Below are 19,050 nucleotides of genomic sequence, written 5' to 3'. Positions count from 1 at the left end.
ACATGACAAAGCAAGCTTTGATCACCAAGAAGCTATCTGTAAGGAATAGGCTAGCATTGTTTTATTTATTATACATCACATCATCAGGAAACAATTCTTTAGCAATGTGTTTATGTCCATAGAGCATTAGTCAGGGTTCTGGAAGCAGCCTTGCTGAAAATTATCCTCCTGACCTTAAGGTAACCAATTTCCCCTGAGCTCAATCCTTGTTAATCAAAATGAATTTATTAAATAACCAAAGATTTTTTCAAATACTGTATTTCAGAGTCTAGGATTTAATTCAGTAGTTCTTCAACAACATTCTTTGGGCCTCTGCTATATGATGACATAGTTTCCATCAATTTTCCACTTGCAAAATTAGAAGTATAAGGACCATATAGTATCTATATATATAAAAGCCTAAGTGACCATTAAGGTGGAACGACCTGAATGACCAGTTGTTATGACACACACTGAGCAGGCAGGCAGGCAAGCGAGCAGTTAGGGGCAAGCAGGCAGGCAGGTGAGCAGTTAGGGGCAGGCAGGCAGGCAGGCGAGCAGTTAGGGGCTAGTGGTCCCGGATTGCAAGAGAGCTCAGGCTGGGCTGAGGGACCCCCGCCCCCATGCACACATTTCATGCACCGGGCCTCTAGTGTTGTTCATAAAGCCAAATGGAAGAATCATGTCCTTTCTTTTTATTGATAGCTATGATTACTTCTCGCAAGTATGCATTTATCTTACCTAGAATTTCCAAAGCCTAATTATTCATACTGAAATAAACTCATAATTTCCATTTAGTATTTAGAATTTCATTGATAACATTAAAGTGGTACATTTTTTCCTTCATGCTGAGTAAATATTACCTCAAGTGATTTGTGTTGAAATATTATTTCTGGTTTTAAATAACAGATTAATGAGGCTTGCTTGAAACAAAAAAGTAGGAGGTGGGGAGGAGAGGTGGTATTAGGAGGGCACAGTACCTGACATAGAGTACTAGTTGAATGTTGTTGAACCAGAAATTGAGGCCCTTAACAATAAATTCACATATTTTATCCCTAGAGTACTGCCATTAATATGACTTTGATTCCCAGTCTCTGTGTCACTTAGCTCCAAATCCCAAAATTCTGGGATCAAATCTTAATTTTTCTAACTTAGGTTACATGTCTATCTCTGGATCAACCAACTCTTCCAAGGGTATCAGGTTTTGCCTAAGCCTGCCCCTGTCTCCTAGAGACAGTTTTCAGGGGAGAAGACCTCCCTGCAGGTCAAACAGCCTCTCCTGAAGTGTTTTATACTGATCATTAATGGTGTTCTCTTCCTGACAGGTTTCCATTTTACCGTTTTCTTTCCTTAACATTTTAGTTAATTCAGTACTCATTTATACACTCTATTCCTAATGGCAGTCACATTTTATCAGTAAGCAAATCATTCATTTTCTTCTTCTCCATCTATATCTCAGTTCTTTGGATGAACATTAATTTGATTTTTTAAAATATGTTTTTATTGATTTTAGAGAGGAGGGGAATAGGGAGAGAGGAGAGAAGAGAGAGGAGAGAGAGAGAGAGAGAGAGAGAGAGAGAGAGAGAGAGAAGAGAGAAACATCAATTGGTTGCCTCTGCCTGCACCTCAACTGGAGACTGAACCTGAAACCTGATTGCAATGCGGGTACAGGGCTCAGTGCCCTGTGATATAGAGGTAAGCAGGAAAGGACAGGGTGTGGATCTGAGTACTAACAGGCCAACCACAGGTACAAGATATCTCCCAGGTCTGGCCTTAATTCACCTTCCTGTTCTCATTTCCACTACTTCCTGCCCACTCCTCTTATCTCCAGCCATATCAGATTATCAGATATTTTCAGGCTATGCCATGCACATTCACAGTCTCTAGCCCTTTGTTCAGACCATATCCTCAGCTTGGAATGCTTTATCATCTTCTTTGAAGTCACACATCCTTCGAATGTCACTTTATGTCTTCATCCTTGAAGCATTTCTCCCAAAACATCCTTTTAATATTGAGGTTTCTAGAATGCAATGCTGTCCTTGGTCCTCTTTTTATCTTGTATTACTTGGCTATTTTAGTGGGTGATTTTATGTATCCCCATGACTTTCAACTTCCACTTAAGTAGTGATGATTCACAAATTTGTGTCTTTCCTAAACTCCAGACCAATATATATAGTTCCTGATTAGACATTTCCACTTGCCTGTTCTTTAATGCCTCAGACTGAGTCTGTCTAAAACCTAACTCATCACCGACCACACTCCCTCTCCCAGTATAATCCTCCTGTATTTTACTCAGTTGCTTATGTCCAATAAGAAATCACCCAGTTCTCCTTTCCTCTCTGATCCCTTCCCCAATTAGTCATCCTGAGTCCTGTCAGATGCCACCTCATTTACAACTCTAAAACATGCACTCTAAAAATTTGGCAGCATATATTAAAAGTCTTACAGATATGTTGTAGGTTGAATTGTGTCCCTCAAAATTCACTGTGAGAGTCCTAATGCCTAGTATGTCAGAATGTCGCCTTATTTGGAAATAGTCATTATAACTGAGGTCATACTAGAGTAGGGTGGACCCCTAACCCATTATGACCAGTGCCCTTATAAAAAGGGGCAATTTGGGTATAGGAACATATGGTATATACAAATAGTGGAATGTCATGTACCTTTAAAAGCATGATGTGTGTATAGTAGGAAGAGAAAGAAATTCACAATATAGTTAAGTTGCTTTCAAAGAGGTTACAAAGTAATACAGTGTGGTGACTGACCCCATCCTGAAGCTATCTATTGGCTTATCAGCATAAATTCAGGTAAAGTGAAAAGGGGCTTGTTACTCCTATCAGGAAAATCCTGGGATTTTATAAGCTCTGTACCGGAAATCAGGAACAAAGACCAAATGTGTGTTGTCCCAAAAATGTATACACACTCTGAATAATTATTAATTCCAATGGGTTAAATCTGAAAAGAATTGAGCTATCAGATTTTTTGAGCTATCACTCAATTGAGTTATCAATAATGTATGGGTATACATTTGGGGGGGGGGACACCCTACATATATGGTAGCACACGTTGGGTGTCAGATTCCATTTACATACAATACAAGAACAGGCAAAACTAAACTACCAGAGAGTTTTCCATAGCTCAGCATGGTGCAGGAGCGGCAGAATGGATTGCCCCATCTTATCTCTTGGAAGGTCTCATAGCCACTAGACTAGAGCACCAAGGGGTTAGCACCTCCCATGATGACTTCTTTGCTCATCAATACTGACAGCAACACCTCCCTCCAAAGAAATCTTTCCCAAAACCTTTCTCTGCTCTCTTTTTGCACCATTTGGTGACCTCATCTGCCCACAGGGATCCGAGAGTCTTAGAACTAGTGTGTTCACATTCCTTTCATCAATTATGCCCATGGGAGAGTCTGTGTCACCTTCATGCTGGCATCTGAATCTACTGTTTTGGTACCTCACTTGACACAGGCAGAAAGTATCCCACATCAACTTCCCCTGAAATGTGTATATAGAATGTGTGCTCGTTCTGCCCCTCTTTGCCTCATCCTTGATTCACTTAGCTGACTCATATCAATGTTTCAACACTTAGAATGCTTCCTTCCTTCCTTCCCATGACCCCACAGAATGGGCTAATTCCTCCCATTTGTATTCCCATGGCAAACTTGGCCCCCCTTAATCATAACCAATCCATTCCACTTTGTATCAAAACCATTTATGTGTCTGTCCCCAACCCTATGGGATTGGAAGTTCTTGAGGACAGGAACTCTTGAGATTTACTGTTAACATATTCAAAGACTAACAGAAAATTTAAATTAACATTAGCAATAGCATAAAAAATCTAGGAATTAATGTACTAAAATATATGCAAGATCTCTATGTCAAAAACAAAATGTCTCAATAAGACCTTGAGGAACTCGACAAGCAAAAATTCCAAATTTAATTCCAAAATTGATAAGGAAATGCAATGAGCCAAGATCCTTTTGAAAAAAATAAAACAAAGACAAAGAATTGGGAGAACTTGCTCTACCACGTATGGAGACTTGTTATTTAGCTAGAGTAATTGAAACAGTTTGGTATTGACACAGGATAGACAGTCAAACCTGTACAATGTTATAGTGAGTTCAGAAACAGATCTACACAGATATGCACACTGGATTCAAGACACAATGGCTTTGTAAAGCACGGGAGAAACAGGCTTAAAAGAATCATTACATGTAAAAACTTTAAATTTATATTCATTATTTAAAGAATGAAAAGGGAAGCTACAGAGCAACAGAAGATGTTTGCAGTATATATGATTGACAAAGGATTAGAAATACAAAGAATCTACAAAAGGTTAGAAAACAAAAAGCAAAAGACATACAACCCAGGAGAAAATTGGGGAAGAGACTTGAGCAATTCACAAAAGAGGAAGTCCAAAAGTCCAATAAACATGAAAAGGTACTCAGCCTCCTTAGCAATTATGAAAATGCAAATTAAAAACCCCACTAGAGCCTTAGCTGGTTTGGCTCAGTGGATAGAGCGCTGGCCCACTGACTGAAGGGTCCAAGGTTTGATTCAGGTCAAGGTCATGTACCTTGGTGCAGGCTCCATCCCTGGCCCTGGTTGGGGCCCATGGGGAAGGCAACCAATTGATGTGTTTTTCTCACATTGATGTTTCTCTTCTCTCTCTGTCTCTCCCTCTCTCTAAAAATCAATGGAAAAATATCCTCAGGTAAGGATTAACAAAAATCAAAACAAAACAACCTCCAGTAGAATGGCTACAATGAAAAAGATGGCAATACTAATGGTTGGCTAGAATATAGAGCAATAGAAACTCTGATCATTGCTCTTGGGGGTGCGCATTGGTGCATATGCCTTGGAAGACAATTGGAGTTATCTAAGAAAGCTGAATACCTACAGACGCTGTGGCCCAGCATTTCTCTTCAAGAGAAATGTTTGCACATGAGCACCAGGAGACAAGTTCCAAAATGCTGATAGCAGCATAATTTGTAGTAGCCCCAGACTGGAATTTAGGTGTTCATTAACCCAAATGTTCATTAACAGCAGAATGAATACAAAAATGTCATATTCAGATGATGTAATTAAAATTGGAATTTTAGTAGAAATGAAGGAAACTGCAGGTCTACACAAGAACATAATTGAATCTCAAACACAATGTTAAGCTAGTCACTGAAGAATGCATACTATATGATTCCATTTATATACAATTCAAGAAGAGGCAAAACTAAACTACCATATGTAAGGACTCAGGTGGTCACACAGAGAAAAGGAAGTTATTGTAGTATTAAAGTTAGGTTAGACATTTGTGAGAAGAGTGTGTGTGTGTGGGGGGGACTTCTGGGGTGTTAGCAAGCTTCTATTTCTAGATAGTGGTTAAGTGGGTTTTTAAAATAACAATTCGTTAAGTTGTACAATTTTGTTTCTATGCACTTACCATCATTTTTAAAAAATATATCTTATTAATTCCTCACAGAGAGGAAGGGAGAGGGATAGAGAGTTAGAAACATCAATCAGCTGCCTCCTGCACACCCCACAACGAGGATGCACCCGCAACCAAGGTACATGCCCTGGACCTGAATCGAACCCGGGACCCTTCAGTCCACAGGTCGATGCTCTATCCACTGAGCCAAACCGGCTAGGGCCCTACCATTATTTTTTTTTAGTTACTTCCTCATCTTCATAACAGCATATTGCACTGACTAGCAAATTAAAAGGATTGATGACTAGGAACTCTTGTAATTGCAAATAATAGAAAACGTAACCCAAATTGGTTTAAGCAAAAAAAGTAATTTCTTAGCTGATATAATTACAGGATAGGGGGTGGACATGCTGGTTTCAGGTGGGGCTTAGATTAGGGCTCATACACTGTGGTTTCTTTTTATGTCTTGGGTTCTTTTACATATTTTGGCATATTTTTAAGTTGGCTCTTCCCTTTTGGGTCTAAGATGGCAGCCCATAGTCCCCGAATTTATATGATTCTTTATTCAGGTCTAGCAGAAAAGAGAACCTTGGCCCTCCCTCATAGTTCAGCCAAAAGCCCTGGTGCTGAGCCTTGCTCTGATTGTTAAGGCTTGACTGGGTCATGGGGTTTCCCCTGGACTACTCACTGTGGGAAATAGGGAAAAAATCATTGATCCATCCATGATCAATTTCCAATAGACTACATAGCTAGGACATTCAAGGTGATACTAGGGAGGTAACTAACACATGTCTATGACAATCAATATCCATTTTATCACATTGACTATCATGCTTGAAAAGCAACACATAATTTTGTATTACTGCCCATTTCAGGCTTAATCAGAATCAAGACAAAGAAAATGGCAGGGTAGGATGGAGGTACACCAGTTGATCTTAAATTTGAAAACAACAACAGTACATTTTTTTTCTTCTCCCTGCTAATGTTAGAGACTCCAAACAGTCAGAAGCATTCAGGTTGATTAAAAGCAAAGCTGGCTTGTAAGATGTAACAACTAAGGCACCACTTGATTTGATCTTGGTTGGAAAAAAATTTTATCAGTAAAAGATAATGCAGGGAGAATTGTGAAAATTTGAATATTGGTTGGACAGTAAAAGATTTAGGGAATTATAATTCATTTTCTTAGGTGTGGTAATGGCAGTTGGCAATACTGAAGAAAGCTCTTATTTTTAGAAGAGGAAGACTAGAATATTTAGGGGTGCAGGGTGTTGTCTGTAACTTACTCTCAGATAGTTTAACAAACCATACACATACATAAAGCAAATATTCAAAACCTTAACAATTGTTGAATCTAGATGGTGAGTATATGAGTGATGACTGTAATATTCTTTTAAATCTTCTGTATATTTTAAACTCTTCCAAATGAAAAGTTGGGGAAATAAAAAATGTTTGGGGGGGAATTTGAAAAATTCAAACCAAACAAAAGCTGATTTGTTTCTATGTTTTTTTCCTCCTATAGACTTGGGTATTCATTCCACTGAAGGTAGAAAAAGATGAATTTATTTTGTATTGCAACAATATAAGTTTCAAGACAAAATAATCTTCCATTAAATAGATGTAAGCAACTATGTGTAAGCATCTCTTATTTTTTTAAACATGTTTTTACTGATTTCAGAGAGGAAAGGAGAGGGAGAGAGAGACAGAAACATCAATGATGAGAGAGAATCATTGATGGGCTGCCTCCTGCAGCCCCACACTGGGAATCGAGCCCGCAACCTGAGGAATGTGCCTTGACCAGACATGGAACTGTGACCTCCTGGTTCATAGGTCGACACTCAACCACTGAGTCACACAGGTCAAGCTCTTATTGTTAGTAGGGAGTTATAATTGTATCTCTATCTGACTTTACTACAGAATAAATGTTGCCAACCAAATATCAAAGACAGAAGGAAGGAAACTAATAACATTTATTGAGGGCTTACTTTGTATTAGGACTATTCACATTTCATTTAATTTTCATTATAATCTGTGCAGTACATACTACCATTACTCCTGTTTCACAGATGACAAATGGAGGTGTTTATAAATTATGTCCACTTGGTACAAGGGGCCATCTGAATCTAAGGGTAAATCTCCCCTCATACACTGCTGATGGGAATGTAAAATGGAGCAGCCACTTAGGAAAGTCTGGCATGACTGTATAGTTTTCCTCTTGGAATTGGCTTTCAAAATCAAACCATGGTGGTAGCTAGATTTAATGAGATTTTATATATCACTCAGACTTTTCTATTCAATAAAATTAACTACTTTTGAATTGGATAGAGAAAACTTCAAAGTACCCAGAAAATATTAGGAACTAAGAAAATGAGTGAATAAATGAGTACATGAACATTCTCCTTTCTCTATATTTCCACTGTTGGCTAGCCAAGTTCTTTGGATTTGGGCCCCATTTTGTGAAACCTATTATATGAGATCTTATCACTAGATCTAGAAGGTAAAGCATAACAAGCTGACCATCAGTTATCTGAAGATACTCATCCAAGGACTGGACTATTTCTATGTGATTACTAGCAATAGTCGGTTTTATAAGGAATTCAGAGACTAGCCTTTTAGAATGGCTAGAGCTGTAACTAAATATGCACTCTTCCAAACTTTGTGCTGCCTTCCTCCTCAATGTTAAATACATTTAGTGAACAGGAAAATAACTTTTATAATCCTGAATGGCTTGCCATTCCAGTCATAAACACTCTACTCCTTTCTAGCAACTGAAGCTAATTCCTTTTATGACCAAGCTGTGGCATTTGGGTATTTCCTTAAGCTTGGTACCAGGCACTTACCCTAAATTTTGCTCCTGACCTTTCCTGATTAGGGTGGGTTTGGGTGCCTCTAGAAAGTACTTTACTGTGATTGCTCTTTCATTTGAGCAGTCCTCTCTACTGCCCCTTGCCTGTTCTTTTTTTTTCTATAGGTTTCTTTTTCTTTTGATTTGGTTACCTGCTTCTGGCAATGTGGAGCTTTCCCAAAACTGGATCTGCAGCAATATAATAGCAGTAACCCTTTCATTACCAGAGTAATTTTCTTCACTTGTTTTGAACTTCAGCATTTACTGGCAGCTGCTATAAAATTCAAAGACAAAAAAAAAAAAAAGACATGTGGCCTTTTTCTGCTTTCAGAAGTCCAGAGTAGTTACAGTCAAGGTTATAGGGCTTTGAAGCCATTTTTTCCCCCAGATTTATTACCATTTTATTTTAAATTTATTTTTATTGTTGGAAGTATTACAGATGTCCCTCCCTTATTTCCCCCATTGACCCCCTCCACCCCTCTCCTGCCTTTCCCCCAGGCCTTCACTGTAATATTGTCTGTGTCTATGGGTTATGCATACATGCATATACATTCTTTGGTTAATCTCTTACTGCCCGCCCCCCCCCTCCAACCCCCTCTAAAGCTGAGGTAGGCCTTTCCTTCATTTAAACAAAACACAACAACCTGGTAACAAAACTAAGGTAATATTTTCAAGATTTCTGCAATTCACCCTAGAGGAGTAAATAAAAACTAGTTAGAATTTAGCATTATATAGATTTTGACTTTTTTGTAATGTCTGTGTTCTTTTATTTTCTCGAAAGAGTCAGTAATAAGTTGTCCAAACAGGGAGGAAACCAAGGGATAAGACCTTGCTATCTGGGGCAATTTCCTATTCCAGACATTAGACATGTGATCTCTGTAATTTCATACTTACCAGGCTATATAAAGAGACTCATAAAATGGCCTCCCTGGGATGTAGCAGGCTTAATGATTATTCTAAAGTAGTTTAAGGCACCTGGATGAGAGGTGGCTGTAGTTATGAACACAATTCCCAGAAAATTTTAAAAACTTGATTTCTATAGAAATCAAACTAGATGAAGGGGGAAGTTACTCTGAATTTGATTGATACCTGTAGTAATTACATTTTTTTAAATTATAGAGCTTCCTTTTACAATTTTAGCAAGACGCAAAAATTGCTCAGAATTGGGGGTTTAGCATTTAAAGTGTAGAGGCCAGAGAGTTGAATTTCCAAGGAGGGCCCCCAAGACAGAAATCTAGACTGAAACACATTAATTTATCTTGTAACATGCAGAAGTTGAGGCTTCACAATTTCTGGATGATCCAGTATAGTTGCAACATTTTACCTACGGATATAAATTTATGTAATAGGCACTGACAACATCAAAGGCTATACTGGTTTCTAATAGCAACCTAACAGTCCTGCCAAAGCAGGGAAGACTAGCGACATCCTTGATGCATTCTGTGCATACTCAACGTGCTGCAGGCTTTGTATTGTGGGGAAGTGGGGCAGTTTCTGCCCTAAAAAGTGTGTCGACATTTAAATTAGGGCAGTAATGCTGGCCAGTGGTTAGAGATTCCAGCAGAATTTCGACCTTGGGGAGGGTGTGTCTGTGTGTGTGTACTCTGATCTGTTTTGAACCTTAGACCACAAGACAAGACAAACACAAAATAACCACTTAATTTAATACCACCGTAATATTCTTTGAGCAAATTCTGTAAATGGAGGGGGCGGAATTTTCCAGTTAAGGATATTCAGTTCCAATTCATTTATTCATTCACCCACTCACTTATTCCACAGAGGTTTCTTGCACACCCGTCCTGCGCCAGGCACCGCCGAGCCATCACAGACGTGGTCCCTAACGCCATGGCGTGGGCAGTCTAGTCCAGTCACGGAGGGACTTAAAACACATTCTGGCATCATTGCTACTGCGACTGCACCGGGTGAGGATCGGCCCCTCCAACTCTCCCACGTGGGCCCGGCAGGTGAATGTGGGTGCGAGCGCGTGAGTGGGGAGTGTGAGAGCGCACGTGTGTCAGAATGGCGCGTGTCACAGTGCGCGGGCAGGAGTCGGCGTGGTACGCGTTTCCATAACCGCCGGAGCCTGGCAGTGCCGGCCGCAGGAGGCTCGTCTCCCCCACCCACGTACCGGAGGCGGCGCGGGAACCCCCGGACCCGCGCGATTGTGAGTGAGCGCGGGCGCGCGCGCAGGAGGAGAGGGGGAGGGGCGCGCCGCGCTGGCGGCGCCGCGCGCAGGCGCAGGGCGGAGAGCGGACCGCGGCCGCCGCAGAGTGCCCGGGGGCGGAGCGGAGAGCACTGGAGGCCATGGCCGCCGCCGGCTGCTGACGGGCTCTGCCCGCGAGCGCACGCTGCCGCGGACGATGGTGACCGTACGCGTCGGGCCGTTGCCGCCGCCGCTGCCGCCGCCTCCCGAGACACAGCAACCAAGGCCCGGCGCGGAGGAGCCGCCGCTGTGAGCCCTGCTGTCCCGGCCCCCGTCGCCGCCGCTCTAGGAGAACGGGAGGGCGGGTGAGAGAGCCAGGCGTTTGCGGAGCCTTCAGCCCTCGGCTGCGCCGCCTCGCAGGCAGGGACGCTGCAGCCCGAGGTGACCGCACCGTCCGCCCCGGCCGGCCCCTTCCCACCCGGGTGCCCCCCATCCGCTGCCGGCATCCTCCCTTCCCTTCTCTCCCTTCCCCCATTCCGTCGCCGTGCCTGCCCTTTCTCTGCCTGCGCCCCTTCTCCCGTTCTGCTCTCTCCTCTCCGGCGGCGTCCACGTCCCTTCTTCACCGGTGGCGCCTACTCCCTCGCCAGCCCCTCCCGCGGTCCTCCTGGCCCCTTCACCGGCCCTTCTCTCCCGGAGCCCCACACAGGGCCCCTTCCCGCGCTGGGTCGGCTGCCCCCCCCCCCCATCTCCCCACCCTCCCGGAGCTATCCCTCGCCTCCCCCGTCATTCCTAAGGTACCCTCACTGCGCTTTCCCCCATCATCTCCCCAGCATCCCATTTCAAGGCCCTTTGTAAGCCCCTTCCTGAGCTGCCCCTTTCCTAGTTGCTCCTTTTCTCTAGTTCCTACTTCCAACTTTCCCTCTTTCGCGTCTTTGTCCACTTTGCGTCCAGGCTTGCCCCCTCTTTCCTCTTGCCTTGCCCATCTCCGGTCTACGCAGTCCCAAACAGCCTCCTTCTCTCTTGAGGTTCGAGGTTTGGGGGTTGCAGAAAGGCTTGCCAAGCCATTCTTCGAATGGGGACCCATTTGCTGTGCATCCCGTCTGTGAGTCCTTTTTTTACAGTAAGAGCACTCCTCATCCCTTCCTTTTTGTCCCTATCGCTTCCTCCTCCTCGCTTGCCATTCCTTCTGCACCCCGCCCCGCCCCGCCCCGCACAGTTCGGTTTTTTCCCACCCAGGGACCCCGAGACCCAGGCCCTTCCTTAAGGAACGAGACTCCTTCCCGCTCGGGGATGAAGAACTTCCCCGCATCTTTCTTTGGAACCTTTCTGGTGTTTGGCGCGGAGGAGCCAGCACCCTTTGCCAGACAAGGAGGAGAGCCCCCTGGCACGGGCCTCTCTCCTGGCAGAGTTTTTGTGAACGTAATCCCCTACCCCGCGGCGGCAGCGGCCCCGCCGCTGCTGCTGCTGCTGCTGCTGCTGCTGCTTGCTTTGCAGCGAGCTGCGTTGGGGTTACTAGAGTTCAAACGCGTCTGAGATCCGCAGGCGTGGCGGTGGGGGAGGAGATGCAGGGACGAGGAAGGGGGCTTTGCAGTGTGAAGGCATCAAAGATTAATGGATGGCTTTGCATCGCAGTTTACAGGAAACAGGAAACTAGTGTGAAAGGAGAGGAGAGGACTGTGTCTTTTTATGTTTTAAAATACGGAGTGTGTGCAGTTCTGACTCTTGAATCACGCCCAAAGGATGAGCTGTCGGTGCTGCAGTCGTGACCCCGGTAGAGCGCTGAATGGCAGAGGTAGCAGTTTTTACTTCCACTGTCTGGCTCCTTCAGTTGAAAGATTCAGAGTGGACTGTATCTTTGCCGAGTTGGAGATGCTGAGAAACTACGGGACTGTTAGTAGTATATGTGGAAATCAGGTACATACAAAGTTAGCTAGCAATGAGTGGGAGTGGGGAGGACCAGCTATATTTAAGACATGTGCCAATGCTTATGTAAGAAGTGCATACTCCTCCCGGGTGTTTTTGGCAGAGTTGACTTATGGTTTTAGGCTCCAGTTTTATCCTTTTACATTTTTTAGAGCTTATCATACTAACATATGGACAACTAGAAAATCTGTCAGTTTTAAGATTGGTTTTAGCTGATGGTAGAATATTTTTTAATTGGATGGGACAAAGGAAATTAATGATGAGTGATAGTTTTTTTCCCCCCTTCTTTTGATGGAAAAAGGTGTAGAAACTTTCAGCCTTAAATTATCCTAAGTATGTACTGAATAATTTTAAATGGGGTTATATAGTATTCTTATTTTTGCTTTGTCTTTTTAAAAGGGAGTTTATCCAGGAGATGTGAATACTATTCATTTTTTTGGAAACATCACATTATTTTTCATTTCTGTTATTTACCACAATTCTTCAATTGAGATGAGCTATGACTTTAAAATTTTATGTTTATCATATTGTTCGTGATAATTAGGTTGATTTCTTTAGATTTAAAACCAGTGCAGTGTTTTCAGGAAAGTGTAGAATGAGGCTTCCTGTGTTTCTTAACCCACAAATCTGAATGGTGAACCATGCAGCGTTATACTTGTCCAGACATTACTGTGTTTGTAAGTAGCAATTATTGCTTTCAAGCCTGGGAAAGTCATTTAATGAAATCATTGTGGTCCTGTTTTTGGTTAGCATTTGTTGAACCTTTTTTCCCCATTATTGGACAGAGAGGCTTTTTTTTTTTAATTGTTTGTTTAAACTATTTTACTGGGTAAAGCATCTTTAAATTTTAGCCACATTTAGTTTATGTTACTTGCTGAGACATGGTGTTGGAGTATTACTTTTCCAATTCTTTTCATAGTTCAAGGAGAAATTTTAAAACCTTTCATTGAAAGTAAAATGTATGTAACTGAACGGGGCTGGAAGTAGCTTATATGTTTGGTTTTAGGAGTGTCGAGCCTTTCAGTTTTCTTTACCTTTAGCTTTCCTCCTTATTTTTGAAAATTATTTGGTCTTGTTTTGGTTTTAAGAGAATTTGGAGCTCACTCTGACTTAGTATATGCTCATTAGATCTATTTCCTTTTTCAAAAGGAAAAAGATAAATTAAGCTTGAACCAAACATCATAAAGGTATAATAATCTCTTTACTCCAGGAGAGAAGGCTCTATTTTGACTAAAAGTTTGTAATCATTGATTTGGCAGGTATGAGTGATTTCAGGTATCTGCAAATCAAATAAATATTTCAGCATTTTGTTTAGGTGTTGGTTTAGTTTATGGTGCTATAGTGTTGTGTATGGTATTTATTTGTGCTGATCACCACTCTTATATGGCATTTCTACTTTAGAAAAATTAAGAATTATTTAGAGAATGTTTTTTTTCTTTCCATATCTTTTGTGGGTAACATTTTAGATTTGGTTTTTCATGTATTAACTTTGTTTCCTCCATGTCCCTACACATGGCATTCAGGTATAGAAATAAACGAAAAGTTTAATAAGCAATAGATTTGATATTAAATGGATATATTTCATTCTATCCAAGGTCCTTCTTAATTTAGACTCTTGAGTTTACTGTGAATAGAGTTTGGGGCTCTGCCTTGAATATTCTTCTGTACTGACAGCTTTAGGGATCCATGATTCTCTTTTTATTCTTGTTCTGTTTGTGAGACAGGAGTAGAGGTAAATACAAGGGAACGTGTACCATTGTACTAGTGGTCTTTTGTAATAGAGATGATTCTTTGTAAGAATTAGGGAGAGATTTTCCCCCCCAAAAAAACAGTTCAGATCTTGATTTCTAATGCAGGGTTGGTTATTTGTTTCAAGTTTTTTCTCTACCCCTTAAGAGCTACAGTGAAGGATGAAAGTGGGTACATTTAAAAATAACATTAAAAAGAGGAAGGTTCCAAATCAGATGAAGTAAATATGGACTACAAATATTAACTCAGTAAATATTTTCTTTTATGTTGTTGTTGCTTAAAAAAGGAGTAGTGATTTATATTGGATTTTAGAATATGGAAAAATAGCTAAACTCCTAAGAGCACATTGAGTTAACAGTTTAAACCACCAGAATAAGCTGTTATTTCTTGTGTGTGTGTGTGTGTGTGTGTGTGTGTGTGTGTGTGTGTGTGTTTAAATCCTCACCTGAGGAGAGGCTTACATTGATTTTAGAGAGAGAGAGAGAAACATCCATGGGTTGCCTCCTGCCCGACCATGACAGATCTCTCAGGATGTTCCCTGTCTGGGAATCAAACCCAAGACCTTTTGGGTGCTTGGGACCACGCTCCAACCAACTGAGCCACACTGGCAGGGCTCCTGTATAGATTCTTAAGTAGATGGCACAAGCACATTACACTTTTTACCAAGAATTTTTCTTTCTATAAGTGCATCTCCACACCTTCCAAATAACACATGGATAGTCTAAAACCGTGGTTGGCAAACTGCGGCTCGTGAGCCACATGTGGCTCTTTGGCCCCTTAAGTGTGGCTCTTCCACAAAATACCACGGTCTGAGCGAGTCTCTTTTGAAGAAGTGGCGTTAGAAGAAGTTTAAGTTTAAAAAATTTGGCTCTCAAAAGAAATTTCAGTCGTTTTAACTGTTGATATTTGGCTCTGTTGACTAATGAGTTTGCCGACCACTGGTCTAAAACATTTGGCAAACAGGAAAAGGTAGAAAGAAGGGAATAAAAATTACCCCAGCCCTACTGTTGAAAGGATGTTAATATTTTGGTGTATTCCTTCCCAGGCTTTTTTTTCCCCCCTTAAATATGAGCTTTGAGAAACTTAGGATCCTGAATAAATGTTGATTTGAGATTTTATTTTTCAGTGCTTTTTCCCCCTTAGGCCCACCTATTTGATTTGGATTCTCTCACCATATTATTTTTTTTAATGTAGGATAATTATTAAAGTGGTCTTGTTCATTTAAAGTAACCAGAATTTCAGTATTTACAAAAATGTTAATTATGTGGTATTTATAGGATATGTGTATATATAACGAGGGCAATAGGAATGATATGTGATTAGCCAACAATCATTGAAATTATCATTTTTTCCATGCTTGAAAAACTTATAATAACAGTGTGCCAAGTTATGCTGCCCCCTTTTTAAAAAGAAATAACACAAAAAACAACTATCTGAGCTTGGAAAGCAATGAAAATTAGAGGGTAAAATGGAAATACTGACAAATATTTAACTATAGCATAGCAATCTGTCACTGTAATTTTCTTCAGAAATAAATGTTTTCATTTGTCTGAAATCACTGCCAAAGCTAGACATGTGTTTAGCTTTCTCAGCGAAATTCTTAAAAGGATATTGTCAGAGCCAACAATTCAGAATTATCTTAAAATTGTCCTTTACCCACCTTTGTCATATCCTCTTTCTTGTAATTACTTGGGTTAATTTGCAGCTCAGTTATATAAAACAGTATTCCACTGAATTGTCCTTTTAAATAGATTTGTCCAAGAGATCCTTAATTTCCTTATTTTCCCCCTCTTCATTCTGCTACTCATCAACAATTCAGCAAAGTCAGGGGCTGCAGACTCACACAATGCCTGACTTCTTTCATGTGCCAGCAAGCATGTCTGTATATCATAGGAAGAATCTAAATTATTTTCCTACCTTGAAGGCAAATGATGGAGATTTCAGATTAAGAATTTAACACTAATAATTCAAGGAAACAGTATTGCAAATAATGGTTCCTTTACATGTACATATCACCAGTTCTCTGGATTTTATCTATAGCATGTAAATTCAGTACTTCTGTTTTGATTGTAAGTGATAAGGAAAAGGATAGACTGAGATGCTGCAAACTAAATATGTACTTATCAAATTTTTATTGAATTGCTTAGGTTTTTAACATTTATTAATATTTAATGTTTTCCTTCATTTAAGAGCTACATATATCTCAAGTAATTTCATAGGAGTGAATTTTTTATCGCAAATTAATTGGACAAAAGCTACAATATTCTTTTAGGGTATTTTGTTGCTAAGTGCCTAGATTTGGAATTAGGGGCTTTTTAAAAATAAATTTGGAGGCCTGAACATTTCATCAGAATCTTAATGTGGCTAGGAAGTTTCATACAATCCAGTATAGTCTTTGGATAGTATGTGAAAATCCATTAGATTCATAAGAAGATATCTAAAAGCTATTTGGGGTGACTTGTTTTTATATATTGTGCCTCTTGAATTTTAGGTCTGCTCCAAGAAAAAACATGGCTGCAAAGGAGAAAATGGAGGCAGTGTTAAATGTGGCCCTGAGGGTGCCAAGCATCATGCTGTTGGATGTCCTGTACAGATGGGATGTCAGCTCCTTCTTCCAGCAGATCCAAAGAAGTAGCCTCAATCACAACCCTCTTTTCCAATATAAGTATTTGGCTCTTAATATGCATTATGTAGGTAAGTATCTGCATCACCTTTTGTTGTCTTTTAGTGAGCCATGATGAACGTTTATGAATCTTGTTTATAGTCTTACTATTGCATATGGATTATTAGGGGTAGAATAAAACAGTTGCATTATTTTACTGGATGAAACTAGAAGGCAGAAGAAACCATTTTAGGTTTCAATATAAAATATAAATAATGAAGAATACTTTTCTAGATATTTAGCTTGTTTTAATTTGTGATTATTTGTGGTTTTGGTAGTGATTCAGAAAGTAAGCTTCTTAAAATGCATTATTCTTTATTGTTCCAAACATCAGTTGAAAATAAAGCTTCATTTCAGTTAAATGAAAGGTAGGAAATGATATATTTTCTTTTAAAATACTCCTTGAAATATAATTGATATGATTTGGAGTTAGTTATAAAAGTAATGTTGAGGGGATTAAAGAAATTAAAGTCAAGAAATACTTTCAGGAAACATAAAATTCATCTACATTAAAAGTTACGAGTCTCAATTTTTTGGTTAATTTTTGGTTTACTTGAAATGATAGCAACAATATATTTTATTTAACATTGCTATTGCATAACTCAATACATGGTTTGAATGATGTATTATAGTGGTTTTATTAATATGTTTACTAGAATTGCCCATCAACAAGTGCATCTTTTATAAAATTGTGAAGGGTTGTCCTTTCTCTATGAGATTTATTTTTATCTATTGAAGGACTTCTTGGGTTCCAAAGCCTAGCCCTGAGAACCCCTTCCAGTTTTAAGAGATTATTACCAAGTAAGTCATTGTGGGAAGAAATAAGATCTAGCAGAAAAGACAGTGTGTACTGGAAGCAGAACATCTGAATACAATAAACTGTCTCTCTTAGGTGGCACTACATTGGGAAAGTCTGTGACATGAGAAGGTTCTTTTATGCTGCGAAACACTATAATTCTCAGCCCTTTATTAAAGGCTTCGTATGTTAGCCAATTTATGGAAAATAATTCCAGTCTGTTTTAGAAGAACAATTGAGTACTTGGCTTAGATGTTTAGCTTAATCAGCAAATAATTTACAAGGTGGTTTAAAAAAATGTGTTTATCGTGTATATTATTTCTTAATAGATTTAAATATTTGTTATAAAAACAGCCATTTATTAACCAGAAACAGAAACATTAATTTTAGAAATTGAATGTGTTCTAGTTCAGTTGCCATTCATGCCCACTGACATAACTTTGTGAATGTAACTCATCCTTCTTAAATACACTTAGTATATGCTATGGTAGAGTAAGCTCAGTGATTACATAGTAGATAATTTCAGCTTGAATAGTTTTTTGGTTGTAGAAACCCCTGTGTCAAAGTATTATGTAGTGTTTATGTAATGTTCTTGATTATAGAAATTTCCTCCTTAAACACTGTAATGTATTTATGTTCAAAAATCAACAAGCATAAAAAGTGTACAGTGAAAAGTATCTCCCCCTATATCTGTTTCTCATTTATTAAGTTCTCACTCTGAGCCTGAACAAGCAGCTATTTTTATTTCTTTGTGTATAATCTTAGAGATATTTTTGTGTATAATATAAATAAGTATAAAAATGTGTTGATAATATAAGTGTAAATATAATGTATAAGTTTAAGTGTATGTATTTCCCCTTTTTTGTACTGTTAGCATGATGCACACTATTCTGAACCTTTTGTTTGTTTTAACTTAATGACAAATCAGAACCATAACTACTGCTTTTAGATATTCATGAAATAAAGCTTTGTATTCTGTTCTGCCAAATCAAAAGATTCTGAGATAATGTTGAGTCCTCACTCTCGCCCCAATCGAATAACTGTTTCCTACTAGCATAGCGTCCTTATATAGTCTATTGAACTAACCATTAGTGGACATTTTAGGTAGATCCTGTCTTTTATTTCATTAAGTATTGTACTAAATAATTTGGTATAGCCATAATTTCATCAGGTATAAATATATTGTTGGGATAAATTACTAGAAGTGAAATTGCTGGATTAAAGAGTGTATACGTTTGTAATATAGAGCGATAGCACTCTCCGTAGGGTTTTACTATTTTGTACCTCCAGGAACAGTGGTTGAGAGTTCCTGCAGTCCTACATCCTTTTCAAAGCAGTGTTATCAAACTTTCATATTTAGCTATTTTCAGTATGTGAAAAATGGATGTTTTTAAATGTAGCTTTAATTTTTCTCATTATGAGTGAAATTTAATTTATTTACATTTAAGAAAAATATGTATTTCCTCTTGGGAAAGTTGTTAGTTAATGTCCTTTGCCCACTTTTCTATGAGATTGTTAGACTTTTTTTT

At 39.5% G+C, this 19,050-nt stretch overlaps 1 protein-coding gene across 1 annotated transcript in view; it reads left to right on the top strand.

Moving 5' to 3' along the window:
- The first annotated feature begins 10,529 nt into the window (after positions 1–10,529).
- The window catches only part of RNF145 (ring finger protein 145), a 49,291-nt gene continuing 40,770 nt past the window's right edge, over positions 10,530–19,050 (top strand). Inside the window, exons 1-2 of the mRNA XM_054718106.1 lie at positions 10,530–10,756; positions 16,555–16,757. Coding sequence (XP_054574081.1) covers positions 16,574–16,757 — 184 coding nt within the window. The 5' untranslated portion in view covers positions 10,530–10,756; positions 16,555–16,573. The remainder of the gene's footprint in view (positions 10,757–16,554; positions 16,758–19,050) is intronic.

Source organism: Eptesicus fuscus, chromosome 6 (genome assembly GCF_027574615.1).
Source record: "Eptesicus fuscus isolate TK198812 chromosome 6, DD_ASM_mEF_20220401, whole genome shotgun sequence".
In the NCBI taxonomy this organism is placed as follows: Eukaryota; Metazoa; Chordata; class Mammalia; order Chiroptera; family Vespertilionidae; genus Eptesicus; species Eptesicus fuscus.
Note: the sequence above shows the minus strand (reverse complement) of the source record. Positions and strands in the feature narration are given on the sequence as shown.